The sequence below is a fragment of the Neolamprologus multifasciatus genome, chromosome 20 (assembly GCF_963576455.1).
Source record: "Neolamprologus multifasciatus chromosome 20, fNeoMul1.2, whole genome shotgun sequence".
NCBI lineage: Eukaryota > Metazoa > Chordata > Actinopteri > Cichliformes > Cichlidae > Neolamprologus > Neolamprologus multifasciatus.
In genome coordinates, this window is record NC_140458.1 from 14,345,230 (window position 1) to 14,366,012 (window position 20,783).

At 41.0% G+C, this 20,783-nt stretch overlaps 1 protein-coding gene across 3 annotated transcripts in view; it reads right to left on the minus strand.

Moving 5' to 3' along the window:
* LOC146494637 (metabotropic glutamate receptor 7-like) overlaps positions 1 to 19,914 on the minus strand; it is a 77,203-nt gene extending 57,289 nt beyond the window's left edge. The window contains exons 1-2 of one of the 3 annotated variants that reach the window (XM_085144544.1): positions 19,465 to 19,912; positions 18,020 to 19,334 (exon numbers count right to left, since the gene is read on the minus strand). In XM_085144544.1, coding sequence (XP_085000670.1) covers positions 18,020 to 18,523 — 504 coding nt within the window. In that variant the 5' untranslated portion in view covers positions 18,524 to 19,334; positions 19,465 to 19,912. Of the gene's footprint in view, positions 1 to 18,019 lie in introns of all 3 variants that reach the window. The other 2 variants (XM_085144545.1, XM_085144543.1) reach the window with 2 other exon arrangements.
* Between the last annotated feature and the right edge of the window lie 869 nt (positions 19,915 to 20,783).

Below are 20,783 nucleotides of genomic sequence, written 5' to 3' on the forward strand. Positions count from 1 at the left end.
GCTAGTGTGACTGCACCGTAACACTTTAGTGTGCCGCTATCTACTAGTGGCTGCCTGCGTCTGACCTTGAACAGAAAGAGTAAAGTGTGTAATTATAGGTTATTATAATTAAGTACAATTACAATACATAGACTGAATTAAAATTAAATGCGAATACAATTAAAGTTGCACCACGCTAACATGGTGATGGAGCTGTGAAAATGAAGCATGAGTAGTCAGGTCCTGACTTACATGGCTGAAGCCAGCCATCTTGCAGCCTGCAGTTATTTCCAGTTTACAGTCACAAACCCAACTATTCACATTTTACATCCTTCCTAAGTGTGGTGTGTGTCTCAAGTCTTGGATTAAAAGATACTGTAGTTGGCAAAGAAAATTAGGTTTTAACAGCGGTTTGGAGACAGGTTACTTATTTTAATCCCTCCACCACTCTCATTTTTCTCTCCTCTCCAAGGCCAGCCTCATATCGCTCGTTTTGCCATTTTCCAGGCAGCTTTTCAACAAGGACATTACTTGAACACTATTTAACCAGTCGGGATGTTTATTGTTGCAGCAGCTGGTTTTTTGCCTTCTTCTTCTTGTAGAGAACACCCTTTCAGAGTTGCCCACACGTTGAACTAGCCCCGGTGTTACATGACAGAAAGTTAGGCTTTTATAATCCTTTATCTAACACGACCTTCCATCGTCTCCTTCTTTCCGCCCACTTTTCTTTCTCCCAGTCGATTCCCTCACCCTCTGTCTCTCCCGCTCACTCCATGCCAGTCCCCTGGGCAGCTCCCGTGCTCTGTGCCGGGCCTGAGCTCTTGCATGGCTGCCCTGCCAGAGTGTATTTTAAGACAACCAGCATGTTTCTCCATGGGTATAGAGGCTAGGTATGACTCACAAATCAGATATTTGACCAGGAGAGCCACACAGTAGAGTAAAGCTGAGGCGTGGGAGGAAAGTGTGGATAGCTCACAAAGGGAACCTGACCGACCTCCATCTTTCCATCTGGTAAACAGACTGCTATTTCAACTGTATCGGTATTTCAAAGAAATAATAATTTCCCAACACCAAATAGCAGCCTATAAGCCTCATCAGAGAAGAGTGTGTATTGAGCAGAAGCTCAGCATCTATGTAGTGCATCGTAAAGGTGTAGTGTGTTTGTTGGTGCTACAAACGCATGTCACAAATAGAGCCTACTGAGTTCAGGATCCTGCCTTTCATGCTGGTATGACAGTCGAGCTTTTATCCTGTCACTCATGAGAGTTATTTTGTACAGATACAGTATCTCTTCAAGTCATTCCGTAAAGCTTCTTTTGACTTAGGATTCAGACAAAGCAAGGCCCCGCAGAGAACAATGCGGTTCAACAGAACAGCCTTGATCATCGGGGCTGTGCTGTGCACTCTCTTCAGGTGTGACAGAATAAAACACAGCCTGCAGGTTTATGACTAAGTGTTATCAAATGTATTCCTCTAAATCCACGGGATCTCACATTACAGTTGGCTGTATTGATTTTTCCCAGCTGCAAAGTGCACTGGACGCAGTTTCGTTTTTTTCCCTCTGTGTTCTTTATAGCCTGCATGCTGACTACATTTCTTCGGCTGGAAAAATAGGAAATCTCAATAATGCTGTAATCTACTTGTCGTTATTCCTCATGTGACACATCTGAATACAAATGTCCATATTTGTGCTTTGGGAATTATGGGTGTGCGGCACACGTCGACACCCCTGCTCGGCCTCATTGCTTCGTCCAGTCCTAATATCGCTCTGACATATTTTTCACCAAAGAGCGAGCATAGGTTCATGTTTTTCCCACCTCCACCTGGAGCATGCTGGGTCTGACACATTCATTGTCAGTCGTGCACCTGCAACACTCTGACCTGCATCCCAATGACTCCCTCTGTACTCCCCCCCCCCCCCCTCCTTCTCTCCCTATATAGCTCTCTCTTCAGACTCGACAGAGCATCATCACCAGGGCCATTTCTCCCCTAATAGTGTAGACAATGCGGGTGAGCCTCCTCGATCTTATCGTCCCTGTCTGCTCACAAAGAATTTTTTAGCAGGGCCATATAATTACAGACTGATCACAGGCATGGAAAATATCACAGCTATCCTATTCCTTGTGTTAGTGCTTCTGAGCTCTTATTTGATGCCATGCACTTGAGACATATGTACTGGTTTGGAAGGCGCACAGAACATTTTCATAAGCAGTTATCTGCTTGCTTGGCATTGCCTGCAGTGCTGCCTTGAACGTCTCCCAGAGTTGAGATTGTAGTATATTATCTGCAACACCTGCATTCGCAACACACACACACCAAATTCCCTGTCAGCCCTCGTGGATCTGCATGTTGAGAGTAGTTGAAAGAGCATGGAGACGCACTTTCCTCACACACGTGAGTTAAAACAGAGGTAATGTCCACACACCGTGCTGTGCATTGTGGCAACTGTAGCGGTTTTCAGACTGTCTGCAGTCACAGTGTGTAGTGTAATTTCTACGGCGCTGAGATCCTCGTGTTACAAGAAATAGGCAGACTTAGCTGCTTAAACTGCCACTCAGTAAGATATTCACAGTCACCGACCACGGCTTTATAAAATTTGCATAACAACAATGAAAATTCAAATCTATAAAAAGGCAATAAAAATGTACAAACACGAGAATTGTAGTTAAATTGAAATGAAAAACAAATGAGGGGATAGACGAACAAACAAATACTGAAACGGATAAACAATTAAAATAGAGCTGCATGAAAACAAAAGTGAACAAAAACTAGAAACTGTCGAGTATAAAGCCCATAACAAAAGTGATTTAAAAGGCAACTGGGTTTCTTTTTCCACCCCACTTTTTTAAGTCTTCACTGTAGAGGTTTTTACTGTCCTTATTACTCTGGGTTTAGCTGCACACCAAGACCTTCCACCCGGGCCTTTATGTACAAAATCTTAACAGGGATTTCCAGACTAAGTGGCCCTCACATTAACTGTCTTTCACACGAGGCATTTTATTGGTAGCTTGTTGGTGGATGTACACTGCCCTGGGAGGTTCAGTTCAGGTCAATAAAGTCTCTTCTCTCCAGCGGTTTCTGGGTCCTCACGGCAAAAGCCCATTCACCTTTCTTCTTCTGTCTAGACAGGGGTCAGCCAGAATAGCCTCAAGATCTCAGCTTACGTGACTCATGAGAAAATAAAAGCTCTGCTGGGAGGCAGACAACAGCAATATGCTTTCAATGTGACTGAGCTGTCAATAAATTACTATCTTGTAAGAAAGTGAGTTGATGCCATTGTTAGGGATGCATATTCTAAAAATGCTACATGATACACAACACCATTAGAGGTTACCAAATAGATACAAAATTCTAAAAAATGAGGACTACTTTTGATATCCTTCTGGGTTTTTTGCTTTAAGATGTTCTCCTTTCAGGTCAGTTTTTGCGGTGCTACTCTCATGGTTTTATAAATCTATGCCCACGCAATGATCGGTTAATCCACCACTCTGGTCAAGACTGAAATATGTCGATTTCCATTAGATAGGTTGCAGTGATATCTTGCACACTTCGTGTCCAAAAGTTGAATCCAATACTTCTGGTGATTGCGTTACTTTTTTTTCTAGGCCCACCAGCAGACTGAGTTTTGCTATTTTTGATGAAATGTCTCAAAAACAAATGGCAGGATTGTCATTAGATTCAGCACACATGCTTCATGGCCCTCTAAAGACAATTTATAATCACTTAGTTGATCCATGACTTTTTCTCCAGCGCTGGCATCTAGTTAACATTTTACTGTAATTTACCCACTACTAATTACATCAGAATGAACCACAGCTTTTCTCTGTGTTTAATGCTAATTGAAGAGATGGTTAACATAGTAAGTACAGGCTCCAGAAACTCTAGCACAGCTTTGGGCGCTAAGTCTTGTTGTATATTTGTCTGTTTTTCTGCTTAATTTTAAATTTTATTTTGCTAACTACACCTGACTAAATGTAAGCATTTACAAAGTCCCTTTTCCTTCACCCAACACTTTAAATCATGTTTTGTTTTAAAATTCAAAAATGTATTTTTCTACCATTACAGGTACACAATCATTTCTGAACATGACATTGGGATACTCTTGAAAGTTGCCCTAGTTGTTTGTAATCCATCACAGTGAACAACATCAACACATCCATCTTCTAAAGCATTTATCCAGTTCGGACTGGTATTGGACAAGAAGATGAGTGAACCCGCTATCTAGACCTGTGGCCAATTTAAATGCAGATATTTGACAGTATCAGAATTATGCAGGGAGGAAATACTGAGGGAGGAAGCTAGATTATTCAAGGGAAGTCATGCAGGCATGGGAAAACATGCAAATATTAAAACTCTATACAGAAAAGCCCTCGGTCAACCAGAAGGTTCAAACCAGGAACCTTCATTCTGTAGTGCTAATCGCTGCCACACCAATGACGAACATGTTGTAATCACTCGTTTGGATTAAATTATTATGATATCAAATGTTAATTAAAAGAAATGTTTTGATCCATCTATTCCACATAAATGAGTCTTTAAAATAACTACACCACTGCTAATACCGAGGCCACTATTACTGGTATATATTTATCATTAGGAAAGATCATGAAATTTATATTGGCTGTACAATGGTGTGAAAAATATTTGCTCTATTACTGACTTCTTTCTTCTTCTTTTTTTTACACTGCATTTATTTGTCACTCTTACATGTTTCAGATCATCAAACACATTTAACAACAAAGACAACAAGAGGAAATAAAAATACAGTTTTTAAACGCTGATTTTATTTATTAATAGAAAAAAGATATCCAAACCTACCTGGCCCTGTGTGAAAAATTTAATTGCCCCTTAAATCTATTAACTGGTTGTGCTACCTTTGCCAGCAAGAACTGTAATCAAGCATTTGGGATAACTTGCAATGTGTCTCTGGCCCACATTTCACTGCAAGACTGTTTTAATTGAGCTGCATTGGAGGGTTTTTGTGAATCAACAACCTCCTGAAGGTCATGCCAAAGCATCTAAACTGGATTTAAGCCTGGATTTGACTAGGCCACTCCAAAAACCTTCAAATCCACAGAAAACATTCTCCAAAAGTCTTAAGGATCATCATCCTTGTGTTCTTTTTTGTCAGCAGTGGGTTTCACCTTGGAACCATACTGCTACTACTGCCCCACTCACACATATGTGTTTGTCATCTAGAAAATCAAAGTACAAGAAATCCTTGCAGATTTAACGTACCTCAACCTTAGCCTTAACCAGATCATTTTTCACATAGTGTTAGTTTTGAATAGCTTTTTCCTTTAATAAATGAAATCATAACTTCAGAATTCCATTTTGTATTTAATTTTGGTTATCTTTGTCTAATATGAATTTTTTTGACAATCTAAAACTTGTACACCCATCCACCATTCTCTTCTGCTTACCCTCGTCAGAGTCATGGGGTAGAAACATGTAAGTCTGACAATTATGCAAAAAGAAAAAAGAAAAAAAAAGAAATCAAGAATGGGGGAAATAGTTTTTCACAGCACTATAGATTCTGCAATATACTCTGATGAGAACAACCCTTTGTTCAATCATGACCAGACGGCCCTGAGGCTCTCTGTTCTGCTTTGTGCTCCGGGTGTCATGCATCACTGAGGACATCTGACCTGCCAGTCATGTCAGCAACACACTAGAATCCCTGCACAAGCAGAACAATGGACAATAGTTCATTCAGTGAGCCCAAGAAGCTTTTTCCAGTGATCTATTGAAAACCTGCCAATAGTGGAAGAACTGGACACGGTCTTTCACGCAAAGCTATTCTGTGTAAACAGACTCCATTCTAAGTGAGATCACGATTCATCAAAGCGAGTGTCTCAACTAATGGACCGAGAAAATTTATGCGCGATGTGTTTTTGTGACATGAACATTTCACATAACTTCTACTCGCAGTGTAAGAAGGCTACACGCTGTCATGTAGTTCAGAGCCGGAATCAAAGATGCGCAACAGACGCCAGATCAGACAATTACCCCCAGACAAGTTAACCAGCCGAAACAGGAACGAGTCCTGCCAAATACAATGAAACTGTCACACATCACTACTGAAAGGTTATCTTTATTCTCAACACGAGCACGAACATGCATCTCTCCCAGAACAGCTCATGTGGATCTCAAGCCTGCTAATAACACAGTCTGTCAAACGAGCTGAAATATCACAAACAAAAAAACTTCGACATATATTTAAAAGATCTAAAAAGCTGAATATTGAGCTTTTTGGCTCATTGATCATTCAAAATACAATATGTATGAAGTCTTGATGTATTTTTGTACAAATTTCATATGCGTTTCATAAAGACGGATTTTATATATATATATATATATATATATATATATATATATATATTTGTGTTTTCAGTAACTTTTAAAGACTCAGACATTAATCCAAATCCCTATATAAAAATGATGACAGGGTTCAGAGACAGAAAATTCCTCTATAGCGGTATTAGTGAAGCTAAACACATGAATACGGCATTGAAGAAAGACAGGATTATGTGAATTGCACATGGCCTAAATGTAAAGTGTTAACATTATAGTAGAAGGACACCTCAAAGCGTCGGTGGTTAACTTGGCTGCTCCGTAACCTTTTTTTGGATGGTTTCTCCAAATGAAAAAAGGTGTGATGTGTTTCCAACTGTGCACAGGAGCTGGAAAATTGAGCATTGAGAGGGAAGGATTACTGCCACCCAAAAAACCCCACACACATATGTATTTGTCATCTAGGAATTCATTAAATTAAAGTACAAGAACTCCCTGCAGATATACAGTACCTCAATCTTAGCCATAACTAGAACATGCCTAAACTCAGCCGCCATCCCAACCAGCGGTTAACCTCATGGTAAACCACACATCAAGAATTATGTGAAGACTCAGCCAGCAAGTCATTAAAATTCAAATGAGCTCTGCTACCGATAACCACAACCCGTAACGATCTGCCAAAGAAAGCGCCCATCTAGCTTTTAACGAGAAGCTCATGTTAGTGACAGTGTGGAAGGATGTAAAAATTAATGGCACCCTCCCTCAGCACAGCATGTAGCTAGGTGCATGCTTCCTTCAGATGGCAGGTCTAGAAAGTAGAGCACAAAAAGTACAGCTTCTAAATAAAAGTGCTAACATCAGGTTTAGGGAGTTGTGTTTTTTTCTGGTCCAGCTTTTTTAAAAACAGCTTTTTACAGTGGATATCTCAAAAACTGGGCATCTCATATCAAAACATTTTACATAGATGAATAGCACTCCAGGCCAGAGAAAAGTCAAAAATTGATTTTAAGATGAGCTGTCCCTTTAATGTGAATGAATATAGGCATTTCAGTAGCAACAAACACACTTAATACAAGCAGACATAGAGACTAAAACATAAGCTGCCAGGCATATAGTGCACAAGCTGTAATCCTAACTCTGAAATATAGTGTGGTTATATTTCTTTGGTACTAAATAAATTTTTTATAATTAGCCTCATAAACTAAAGAGTGGCGAGAATAGTCTTTGACAAGATGATGCATCGTGCACAAAAGCTTGAGCAAATTTATGCTGGCATGTATCACATTTCATTGGACTTAAACTTCCAGGTAGTGAGCACATGGCACCTCTATGCATAATCCATTGTTGCTATTGATCCACCAAGCCTCATTAAGGGTAACATGTAAGTGCTTCAGCACTGATAAGGCAGTTAAAAAACACTATATTCGGTCATCAATAGCTTCTGTCCAGGAGACAATTGCAGTTTAAGCATCTTCTATTTGAAGGCAAAGAGCTTCCATAATTTGTAAAATGTCAATGGTGATTGAGGTCGTCCCCCAAATCAATGTACCTGTCAAAAACGGGCGTTTCAGAGAGCCCTTGAAATCCCACAGGATTTGCATGTGAAAACAGTAATCCAGTCAACTGATTTTTTATGTATGCTGGCTGCTGAGGCACAGTATACTTTTCAAGCTCAAAAGAACAGAGGACACAAACACGTTCAAACAGCGCTCACACTCCACTGCATAGCCAGCAGAGAGAGGGAAAGACAGAGAAAGAGAGGGAAGAGGGAAAAAACATTCACCAAACATTATCTCGAGGGAAATACACACAAAATGAAATTGAAGCTAATGAAACTCTGGAGTTCCGCTCTTATATTTTCACATGTAAAATCAACAGGTATTTTAGCTTAACTACCTGGGGCCCATGCTGCACTCTAATAATTTAGTCCCCCAATAAAGGCCACAGCGTGCTGGCTGATATAATGGCTATACTGTATATTACAGCGTGTTGTCTGAATGAATGTTTTGATGCACCCCGAGGCCCTGCTGTAATAACACAACTGAAGGACAAGGAATGAATCCCAGTGACAGTTTATTATGTACGCTGTGAAGAAGAGAATACTAGACCTCGTCATCTCTGATACAAAGAGCAAACATACTCATACACTCACTGGACACTTTATTAGGTACACCTTTGTTAGCACTGAGTTGGACCCTGTGTTTTGCCTTCAGAACTGCTTTAATTCTTCATGGCACAGATGCAACAAGGTGCTGGATACATTCCTCAGAGGTTTTTGTAGATTTGTCGGGTGCACATCCACGATGTAAATTTACCATATCCCAAAGGAGACTTGTTGACTGTGGAAGCCATTTGAGTTTTGTGACACAGCACGTTTTCCTGCTGGAAGTAGCCACCACAAGATGGATACACTGTGGTCGGCAACAATACCCAGGTAAGCTGTGCTGTTTAAACAATGCTTAATTGGTACTAAGGGGCCCAAAGTGTGCCAAGACAATATCCCACACACCAGCACACCACCACCCACACCCTGATCTGCCAAATATAAGGTAGGATAGCTCTGTGCTTTCACGTTTTAATGCCATATTCTGACCCTGCTATCCAATCATCGCAGCAGAAATCAAGACCCATCAGTCCGGACAATATTTTTCCAATCTACTACCGTCTAAGTTTGGTGAGCACATTCAAATGATATCCCCAGTTTCCTGTTTTGAGGTGACAGGAGTGGCACTTGGTGTGGTCTTCTGCTGCCTTCAAGGTTTGATGTGTGTTTAGAGATGCCTCAGTTGTAACAAGTGGTTGAGTTACTGTTGCCTTTTCTGTCAGCTCAAAGAAGTGTAGCCATTCTCCACTGCCCTCTGGCATCAGCAAGGCATTTTCGTCCAGAGAACTGCCACTCACTGGATATTTTCTCTGCTTTGGACCATTCTCTGTGTGAGAAAATCCCAGCAGATCAGCAGTTTCCAAAAATAATCAGACAGACCTGTCCGGCGCCAACAATCATGCCACGTTCAAAGTCATTTAAATCACCTTTCTTTCCTATTTTGTTGCTCAATTTAAACTTCAGCATGTCATCTTGACCACGCTTGCATGCCTAAATTTGCTAAATTGCTGCCATGCGATTGCCTGATTAGAGTTTTGCATTAATGAGCAGTTGAACAAATGTATCTAACAACAATGGCCGGTGAATGTACACATTAAAACAGGCATATTCAAATAAAATTATATACATGCAGTACTCATGTATACAATTTATTTACTCAACTGTTTCATACAACTTTATTGTTAACGTTTTACACTTTAAATTTACACTTTACACGCAAAAAGACTAAACCCTTTACTGTGTACATTTTTGTTATTATGCCAGATTTTTAAAAAGTAATTAAAAGTTGTTCTACTTAAATTAATCACAAATTAATGCCTCAGGATAATTATCCGATATTTGTCATAAGTAAAAGGATCATACAAACTGCACAAAATTATGAGGGTATTTCGAATCACAGTCCAAGTACATTTTGCTGATAATGCTTGTATGCTTTTACTTAAATCTGGACTATACAATCATTTGTTGCACTGCAGCAGTTTTCTTTTTTTGTATTAGTTCAACTAAAATAAAGGTTCTGACTAATTAACACATAAAATCGGAAGACATATTAATTATGGTAGTGACTGCATTAAACATTGAAATATACTAATTATACCTTTTAAAAATCATCAAAAACAAACATCTCTTTCCACAAGCAAATGCAAATCTGGGGTGCATTAAATTAAAGAGGAAACTAAGAAAATATAAACACTGCAGCAGAAGGGCCATTGTGTTTTCTCTTTCCTCTCTCACAGTCCTAACTGCCGTGTGGCGTGCCTCTACTTCTTGCCCTCACACGGGTGTGCAGTCTATGCAGAGCCTCGTGCCACCAGCCTCCAGGGACGGCAAGACAGACATGTGAACAGTGCATCTCCTGTCACTTTTAAGTTTAAGTCACGCTGCAGGAAGTGTATTAAGTGTATTGTTTTATTAACCCTCAACCAAATGAAGTGTGTGATGGAGACTTCAAAACAACAGTGACGATCAGATCTGTCAGTCAGCAGGCCGAGCCACCATTTTGGTCTCTAATTTTTTAATTTTGTTGTTGTTTTTATCTGTCAGGTGGAAATTTTGTGCAGAAAATCTTGGTCTCTAGAGGATGACTGGTGTTCTCAACTCTTGTTTACCTCCTGCTGCACCCTCAGCCAAACACGCCTTGTTTTCAGACCTTTTAACCATTTGTTGTAACGCTTCACTTTACTCTCCATTAAAAGGAAAAAGCAAAACGTTCTCACTGTTGAATGATTTCTTACATAAAACACACACATACAGAACTCAGATTCATTTCCATCAACCTTAGCTAGATCTAAATTCTAAATGGCAACGTGTATTTGTTAGCGGACATGCTAACATTAGCATACTGAAATATTTGCTAACATTTCGTACACTACTTGTGAGCATAATGTGTTTGTAAGTAGATTTAAGAGGCTTTTACTGTTATTTTCATCTATTTACAGACATTACTTCACTTTTGGATGTCCACAGGAACGTGCTAATAAATGCATTAATACACATAGCTGCATATTTACATTTTAGCATGTTCTGACCATTTACTAATGCTTCTATACTGCTCATAAATGTTAATAAGGCCAACAAAAGTAATGTATTCCTCTTTTTTCCTTCTGTTTTCACCTTTTCCCTTAAAAATGAATATATTTTATGTGTTGAGAGAGAGTGATAAGAACATAAGAGAACAAATAACACAATCCAGGTCTGAGAGGACCACACGGCACACCCTTTGAAGAAGCACACACTCTCACAGACAGCACTAAAAGCAGCCTTTTAACAGTTCCACTTAATTCATTTACTAGGATTGAGACAGGTGCCTGATAAAATACAGATCATATTTAAAAAGCAAATTTCATTCAGATATCCTGTGCTTAGCCTTACAGCACTTAAGTCCACTGTAGCTAAGTGGTCCAGCCTCTTAGCTGTACTGTTGTAGTTTGCTGTAGTTTGTTCCTGCGTGCAAACGAAACTACAATGAGGCCTCTGATAAGTCTTTTCAGCCCGTGCTGGATCATTTTCTGCTGAGGCAATGGGGACAATTTTTCCTTTTGGAGGGATGAGTGAGAGGCCGGCCTGCAGCCAGCGGAGACCTCCTCATGCTTTTCCACTCATCCCCGTAAGGAGATTGGACGTAATGGGGTTTCCTCTTCCATGGCTCCTTCTGCTCACCAGATAAACTGCAGCAAACTTCCAACAAAGTCTTAGTGCTATTCTTGTCACATTTTACAGTCATTCCAACAATAACTTTTGACGGAATACGGTTGTGACCTCATTGTGAGCGGAGCTAAGCTTTTAAGCAGGTGGCCTCTTCCCCACCCTCCAGGGCAGTGGAATAAAATAGGGGAAACAGCCCCTCTGGGGAAGTCAAATTGCAGCAATTGTCAAGAAGAGACCCAAAAACCCATGTAGAAATGAGGGATGGCGCCTCATTAAAGACACCATATCAACATTTTGCAGCTATAAATGGAATCACAATGCAATAAACAAGCTGAGTAATGATTGAAAACAAAGAATGGAATAAAAATGTACTGGCTGCGTTTTCATTGAGAAACATTTATTCATGTAGCAAGCTATTATGTAGCTTAATAATAGGGTGCAGGATCCCCCCCAGGCCTGCAGGGAATGACCAAGACCTTGATATAAGGGCTTGGATGGTTTTTCATATTCTCCCCGTGGCAGTCTACTGACCTAATCGCCTTATGTCAACAGAAATGACAACTAGTCTAACAGGGATATTTTATTCATTTTATTAATATTGCATTACTTGCTCGCCATGTGTTGTGTTTGGGTGTGTGAATATATACCTGGTCTACTCCTTCACAACATTGCTTGAACTAAAAAGAGAGGAAGGAAGGAAATTTCAAAAGACATCACGCTCTTAGGCATCCTCTGTCTCGGCGGTTGTCTGTGTAGGTCTGAACCCAGGATTTGGCGGACTCTTTGATGCGTTTTCCTTGAGTACAGTTCATTATCTGAAAACATTTTGTAAACACTGCAATATGCGTGCAAAAAATCCAATTTTCACATCAAATCCATGCACATTTATTGCTTAACAAGATCAGCGGTTCTCAGTCCCGCTGAAATCCTCTCGGAACAGATAACATCGTTTGAGGATGCACCAAGAAAGGTGAGATACATTTGCTTCTCGTCGTATATTGATCTTCCTGTCTTTCTCACTTCGTCCAGAGTTCAACACGTTTGAACTCTGGCCTGGGAAATGGCAAGTCCCGCCAATATCCAGCCAATTTAAAAGAGCCGGTGGAATTGACCTATTCTTAAGTAAGTATTGATTGTCTGAATCCTGTTTGTATAACTGTATGCTTAGGAAGGTTCTTCCTGGATGGCTTGACACGAGTGCAGGGATGCAAGTACAAAAAACTATGGTATATAGAAACTGATAAAAAATGGTGTATATTTGTCAAATTCTGGAAACTCTTGCTAGCCTATTAATGATGTTAATACCTCCAGCCTGTGCTTGTATCCCTGCCCGTATTATTTCCTGGATTTCATGCGTTTTAACACAGAGTGTGAGCAAATTTCACCTTGCCAATTCGGGTTTAAACTGCCCATAAGTCAGCACCTGATTAAACGACTGGAATGGAAACCAGCAGGGCTCTCAGTCTCAACTAGAAGTGAATGTCACCGAACTATAGACAATGCATTCAGAATCATAAATTAAAGTGCAACAGATTCATTTCAGGTTCAACAGCATCTCTCTGCATATGTTTATTTTGTTTTTGTTTGTTTTTTTTATATTTTTTCTTCTTACAGCTCTAAAATAAGTGTACTATCTAATGTTGCCATAACGACAAAACCATAGAACTTGTAAAATCAGCCACCACCGCAACATGTCACTTGTTTTTAAGTTAATCACGTAAAGCTATTAACCCCAGTCTTCACGTGCATGACAGCATTATTACAACGTTTCTCTCTCAAGTATTACACTTTGTTAAAGCAATGTTTATATTTAGAATGGCCTGGATCTCAGATAGTGCTCTTAAATCCACTTCGCACACACACTTTAGTCTGTGTCTAGTAATCATTCGGCATGCAGACTGGAGCAGCCAGGAATCGAACCCCCAGCTGTCCGCTCAGCAGAAAGCCTGCTCTACATCTTGAGCCACAGCCACCTGCAATTTAGGATCATCACCCTATTTTAAATGTGACTAAATCCACAGATGATGTGTCATCACATCTCATCTATACATAGAAGCATGTTCACATCCTTATTTTAATCTAAAGGTCGTGTACCCAACTAGAATGAATAAGATGTCTTTTCTGTCCTAAAATATGCTTCTTTTGTTTGTTTACTTTTGCGCACACAGTGGTGCAGCGGTTAGCACTATCACCCCCGGCACAAATTTTCCGAGTTTGAATCCACCAGCAGGCTGAGGGTTTTCTGTGTGGAATTTCCTCCCACGGTCATGCTTCTTAGACTTATTGGTGAGTATAAATTGGCTGTGTATCTAAGTGAATCGCTATCAGCCTCTACACGATAGACTGGTGACCTGTCCAGAGTCTACCACAGTGGATAATCAGGAAAAATTGATGTTTGCATGCTGCCTGCATTAAATTAACATCGCACGGTGATTTTCTTTCTATTTGAGAGTAACTGTGTGGCTTAGGTTCACTAAACCACACAGGTACATTTTGTGATTTCATAATCTAATATTCAGTAATTCCCTTTTTCTTTTGTGGATAAGTCACGACTGCAAAGAAGGGTGGATATAATTGGATGGGTTTGATGGCTTATTAAAGTCATCCATATACAGTTGAGTTTTCAATTTCCATCTGCATGCTAAATCCCACTGATTTCTCAAAAGAGAACATTTGGAAATATCTAACCTATTTATCTCATCTCTCGTATACAGTATAAATTCTGCTTGTTTTTTATGCTGTTAAAAACATTTTTCATTTTATTTTTGGCACAGCTGACTTTCTTTTTATAGTCAGTAGTCAACTGTGCACTACTAAAACTTCATTCACCGTCCTCTTCAGTAACAAATCCAACTCTGTTGTTTGTGATCTTAAAAAAGTTTACTTATGAGTTAAATGCTAAACCTTAGTTGAGAAAGAACTGTCAAGTTAGGAAATTAATTTTCTTTTTTTAATCCACGTTTCAAGCATTTGTTATAAAGTTAAAATGTACTGAGTTGGCTTTCTATGTCAAACTCTGAATAAAAGCCAATTAGTAAGTGATGGAGAGGAAATACAAGAGCCGGAACCACTGGTGTGGATCATTAGATATCCACAAGACAGTTGTGTTTCCATCCCTTCAGCATTGGTAATAGGCCAATTTGTGGGCATATATGTGCATATCTACTCATATGCTGGCTACTTAACATACCAACTGTGTCGGCTGAATGCAGTACTAGGGATGTGACTAATGGACCTGAGCTGCTGCAAACATCCACGTACAAATGGCAACCGTTACCATGTTTAGAAAGCTAGATATATTAAACCTGTGCCATCCGATGTCACTTTTAGAGCTTTCTCCAAAACACACACACACACACACACACACACACACACACACACACACACACACACACACACAGCTCCTTCATATTCCTTTGGTGTCCGTCTTTACCATTGTCAGCTAAATAGATCACACTGCAAGGCTTCAATCTCCTTCAAATCAGTCACAGTGATGATTCTGTGAAAAAAAGGGGGGAGATAAAAAGCCAACCGGAGCCTGTCAGGGCTATGAGAGCAGAGGACGTCAATGCCTCACTTAGACAGCCAGTCTGAAGGGGCCGGTTCCCCAGACGAAGAGGACAAGACGGAGTTCACCTGCATTCAATACAAAGTTTTGCCACCGCCTTTGGGAGAAGAGATGCGACGGAGCATAGCAGGCTGCAATCCCTGATGCAAATGTCATCAGGATCAAAATCAATTTCATGATTCATTCAAGAGGCCAGAACTTTAAAACGTACAAAGTTACCTGTTATTAATTTTTTAAAATTAACAACAGTGTCATCTTTCCACCTCTGCTCACGTTCGCAGAGTAAGGACTCGACGATTTTCCGCACACATGCAAACAATTCAAAAGTTTGGCTGATTGATTTTTTTTCCTCCTGTGGCATTGTTGCTTCTCATTTCCAACACAGCATGAAAGGCACTGAAATAAAAACATCTTAGCAGCAAATCGGCCTCACCATGGCAACAGTATTGATCACCTCTCCTGGGTCCTCAGAAAAATCTATCCCTCATGTCAATTTCCCAGCACTAACAGTTCAGCAGCTACTCACGTCTTGAATAGACAGGCATGATATTTAGAATCTAGTAATAAAACCTACAATCATTATTTAGCTTCCCTGATGATTCATTTATCGCAGGAGTGAGATACAAAATGACCTGATAATTTTCACTGAGAACAATGTGGGGAATCGGTCGTCACTATTCACAGTCTTGAAGCATAAAGATTACACTAGGATTTCTTGATTATGGAGCTCAACCAATAATGAGGTCTAATTGAAATTGACTAAGAGAAGAAACTGAACACTTTGTAGAGAGTCCGTCTGACTGAGGTTTGATCTTTTTGATATGAACCCCCCCCCCCAATTTGCTGGTTTAATTATATCTGAATGGGGGTTTCTCAAGCATTTGATGTTTTTCACAAGACTCACAGAGTAGTATATAGATTTTATTTCAAAGCAGCCTCAGAAACTTAAAGTTGCTGCCACCTACCAAACAAACACAGTGTGACTAATGCAAGTAAGTGGGTATGTATTGATTATACTGTATCATGTGGCCTCAAATTTAATTTGTTACCAATAATACCATTGCTTTTGGTTCCACTGAAAACATAAGTGTGCTCAGAGGCAAAAGGGTTTAAAGGAGGACTGAATCTAACTTCTCAAGGTATTTGGATTTAAGTGCGCCAAAGAAATATGCCTTTCTTTCAGCACTTTGAGGAAATGAGAACAAATGCAAAGTGATGGATGGGTCTGCATGACAACTGCTGTCAATCCACAAGCTTGATTACAACACCTGAGCTTCAGCAACACCACGCCTACACTCTGACAGCTTGACACTTGCAGACGTGTTGGTACACCTGGTGTGAGGAGGAGGGAATAAAGAGAATTAGGGACTAATCTGGCTTCCCTTTAAACCCTCTCAGTTTCACAAATGCATAGGTTTTCATGTTACAGAGCTTGCACGAAACTGAGGAACTCTTGCAACCCTCGCGCCGTGCAACAAAATAACAAGTGCAGTTACGCTTCAAAGCGTAACTGCAGGGTTTAGAAGATCTTGTAACAATAAATTTTTAATCTATTAAGTGAGCCTACGAAGCGAGAACAGGAACTAAAGCTAGGCTGAAGGTTGTGGTGTTGTGGTGGGGACGATCAGTCCGGCAAAAGGAACCACAAACCCTGGATATAAAAAATGAATATATATATATATATATATGTACACAAATGTGTGGCATGTCTAAGTGTCTGTAGAGTAGAAAGGGAAGACGACTGGGTGGGGGTTAAAAGCTTGTTAAGTACTCTGACGGTCTTACAGATGCAATTAACCAGCTACTTACACAATTTGTCGAACTGAGCTGGAACAAAAACAATGACTGACAAGACTCTGAGTTACAATCTGCAACCACAAATCATTAGCACCAACACAGCATGCAGCTCCTCCCCAGTTTAAACGCCACTTAAACTCGCACAGGAAAAACTGTACAGAATTATGCAAAAGCATGCACATGTTTTTTCGAGTAATTAAATACTTTGCTATGTAGATGTGTTTTAAATAATTAATCTTTCTGTACTGGTGACTTGCTGCATTTCCCATTTCACTGCAGCACCAGCAGTGGGCCAACATCATCAGTTGACTCTCAGCCAACAGAAATAGAGACGTTTTCCTATATGCTCAAGCTATGCCATTTGGAAATTAGTCTTGTGAATTCCTTTCATTTACTTGCAGCCATCGAGCTCAATCAGGCTGCAAAGCGATGGAAACAAGCTTATTTTGCAGAAGGGAAGTCCCCCCTTCCCCTGTAGGTAAAAGCTAAAGGAAACTCAAGCATAACTCAATGCTTTCAGGTTCAAAACAATTCATAAAACCGCCTGCAGTCTGATGTACAAGAGGTTCATATAATCATGTGCAATCATATGAAACAGGCCTTTTATTCTCAGGAGGGGGTTGTTGAGTTTGGGTGTGATTGTGTCAGGCTGTCAGTGCCCACTCATCCAGACTCCGGAGTGAGACTGGAACAGACGGGAGCTGTTCTTTCAGCACCACCGGGGACAAGCAACAGCACTCTCAGCTGTCTCATCCACACAGTCTAGTGGGTTGAAAAACCACCCAAACTCACTTCACCTTCCTTTTGTGCCCCATGTTTTAAGATGGAGAGAGGCATCAGTGAGAACACATCGAATCCAATACCACCATCTGAAAATAGATTCTTGCTCATGATGGATTCTCTCTCTTTTTTTTTTTCTTTTTTCTTTTTTTTTTTTTTTTTTTTTGGTGTCCTTTCTCAGACACAGTTTTCAGCTGTCCTTTCAAGCTGCTTTTGGGCGACAAAAAAGTGTGTTTACCCCTCTCTAAAGCGCATTATGACCTCCAAATTCAACAAACTTCTGCTGCAATATTGGGGGGAAAATGCGATTATCTTAAAGCCACAAAACTAGTGCACACGCTCAGACTTGCCTGGAAGAGGCGTAGGATGTTGGCAACCATAATCGATACTGAACTCGCCGAGGCTCCGATGACTCCCACCACTTTTTCAGGCTTGACAAACACCGGTGGGTCCCCGTTAGTGCACCGTACGTCGGAGGTGTCCTTCGTGATCAGCGCTTGCACGAAAGTTAACGATTGCTCCAGCGCATAAGTATCCCTCGAACAAGTGTCCAGCACCCGTGCGCCTAAGGTAATGTTGGGTAAGAGTTGCTCGTCCTGGTTAATTTGGTCCAAAGCGTACATCATGGCCTCAAGCCGCTGGATGCCGTTCTCTTTTTTGAGGTCCCCGCACGGCGCACCATCGATTCCTCTGGCATGCACCGGGAAGAGTCCGCCGAGGGTCAGGTGTCCCTCAGTCCGTATCGAATGGGGTGCATAAGTCTCCTGAGGCAGCGCGAAATCTATCACAGTCCTCATAAGCCAAAACACCCTCCATATAACGCTCAGCTTCACGCGTACACCGAGACAAGCCATGATCAACTTTTAGGAAGGAAGAAGCCTGCGATCCGCCGATGATGAGACCAGAAGAGGGTAAGAAGTTTGCTAAAACGAACCCATTCTTGTCACCAGGGAGGAGATTCAACAAGCTGGGCTGAGGAACCAAGGGGCAGCAGAAGACTCAGGCGAACTGCGCCCATTATTTTACAGCCAGGAGTGAACGGTTAAGCTTGTTGAATAGTGAAGCCCCTAACGGAAATTTAGCGCTCTCAGGAAGGGAGGCTACATCCATTAGTTAGAGAGAATATCACTGAAAGGAGACGAAAACCCGCAGCAAATTATCTGGCCTAATTTTGTCCATTTATGCTAAATCCAAAGAGCGAATAGAAACATAATGAAACCGCTGCGAGGAACTGGCATATCTTCACAACCCAAAGACCGGAATTTAAGTATCGTGTAGTAGGAATTATCGCTTTAAATCAATACTTCTTAGGACCGGCAGAAGTGGGTGACATTCTCCTTCCCCAGAACAACTCCACGGGAGCGCAGGAATGGCTCGCTCGGTTGTGGTGTTTGTCTCCCAGGGGTGCATATCATCTCCAAAGGAGGGGAGGGAATGACGGAGGGAGGGAATGAGGGGGGGTGGGTTAAAAGAAAAAGGAAAAAAGGTTAGTGTGAACGCAAACGTGCGTTCATTAAGCAGTGGACTAAGAAAAACCAGCTAATTAAATCCCTCTTTCTCAGTCTCCGCAACCGGTCGCCTTTATACAAAATGAATGAGTCACAGCGAGGGATTCACTGTGTGCGCCGAGTTTTCAGCCCCCTTTCGACGCGAGACGTCATTCAGCTGGCAGCAAAAAAGGAAAAGGAAAAGGAGAAAAAAGATTAGCATCACTTTGTGGAAAGGTTTCCAGGAAGTTAGCGCTCGCTATCTTCAGACAGAAGAGAAGGTAAACAAGGCAAACAAATGCACTTACAGACTTGAATAATAAGACAATTGTTCCTCTGAGTGCCTTTCAGTGGCTGCATCTCAGCATTATAATCTCTGTCTCCCTACTTCCCCTCCCTCCGTTATCCCCCTGAAACACACACACACACACACACATAGACGCAAAAGTGTTTTTCCCCCCTCTTTTCTTTTGATGTTGACGGTGGCAGGCATGGAACAGAGATCTGTGGCATTATGAAAACACAGAAGAGCTGCAGGTATGAAGGGCTTCACCCGCCGACTAAAAAGTGGCTTTCCTGAAATAGTTTTGGATTCATTACTGATGCACCTTTAAAACGGAGCAGAGAGGGAGGTACGGGAGGGAGAGAGAGCATAGCAGACACGTTTGGAGGGGTCCAGGCTGGTCTCCAAGGCAACCCTTCTTCAGAAGACTCCTGATTCATCCTGTGCAACCCTCCTGCCCCCACAAATACACGCATATCACCCCAACCCCCCCCCCCCCCCGCCACCTTACAACACACGCACATCATCAACATCATCCTGGCTAAACCTACTGGTCCACAGACTGGTGAGAATTGCCCACACCTTTAGGAGCACAGAGGCCTCACATCTTCCTAACAAAACTCTATCATCACCAAACTATTTAATTGCACAGATGGTACTTTTACAAACAAGCAGATTATGATAATTTGCTTTTGTGGGCATGCATTAGCCAGGGACTCACTTGGCAATTTGAGGCATTAATTAAAAAGGTAGTTTCTGCTTTGCATTCAAAGTAAATCGCACATTGAATATAACAACAATAATCATTGTAGTCTCTGCTAATGAGTACATGTTCAGTGGGTTACGCGGAGAGAAGGGGAGCGAGAGAAGAGGTGCCCGCTGAGCACTCTGTGAATACATAATTCATGCATAAGCCTTCATTTTCAAGTAACCTTAGAAACTGACCACTCGTGAGCCAGCCAACACACATGCAGCAACAGCATCCACATTGTTGGTGGAAAAGCAAAGTACAGCGGCACTCTGGGAAACAGGAAACAGGAAGTGGATTACAGGATAAGTCCCTTAAGTTGGTTTATCATTGAATAATAAGCAGCCTCAGAGAGTTGCTTTATCGTGAAAATGATTATGAGGCATGGAATCCCATTTTATGAACGTGTTCATTCCATTAGTTTCTGTTCAATTAAAAGATTAGAAAAGGCGATGTAGTTCTAATTGAAACATGTCCTATTGACATTACAGGCTTGGATGGACAAATTTCTAATTAATTAAGTTGAGATTAATTCGAGCCTAATCCGGCCATGTAGTGTATTTATCTTCATTAGCCACGCTGAGTACATGAATATC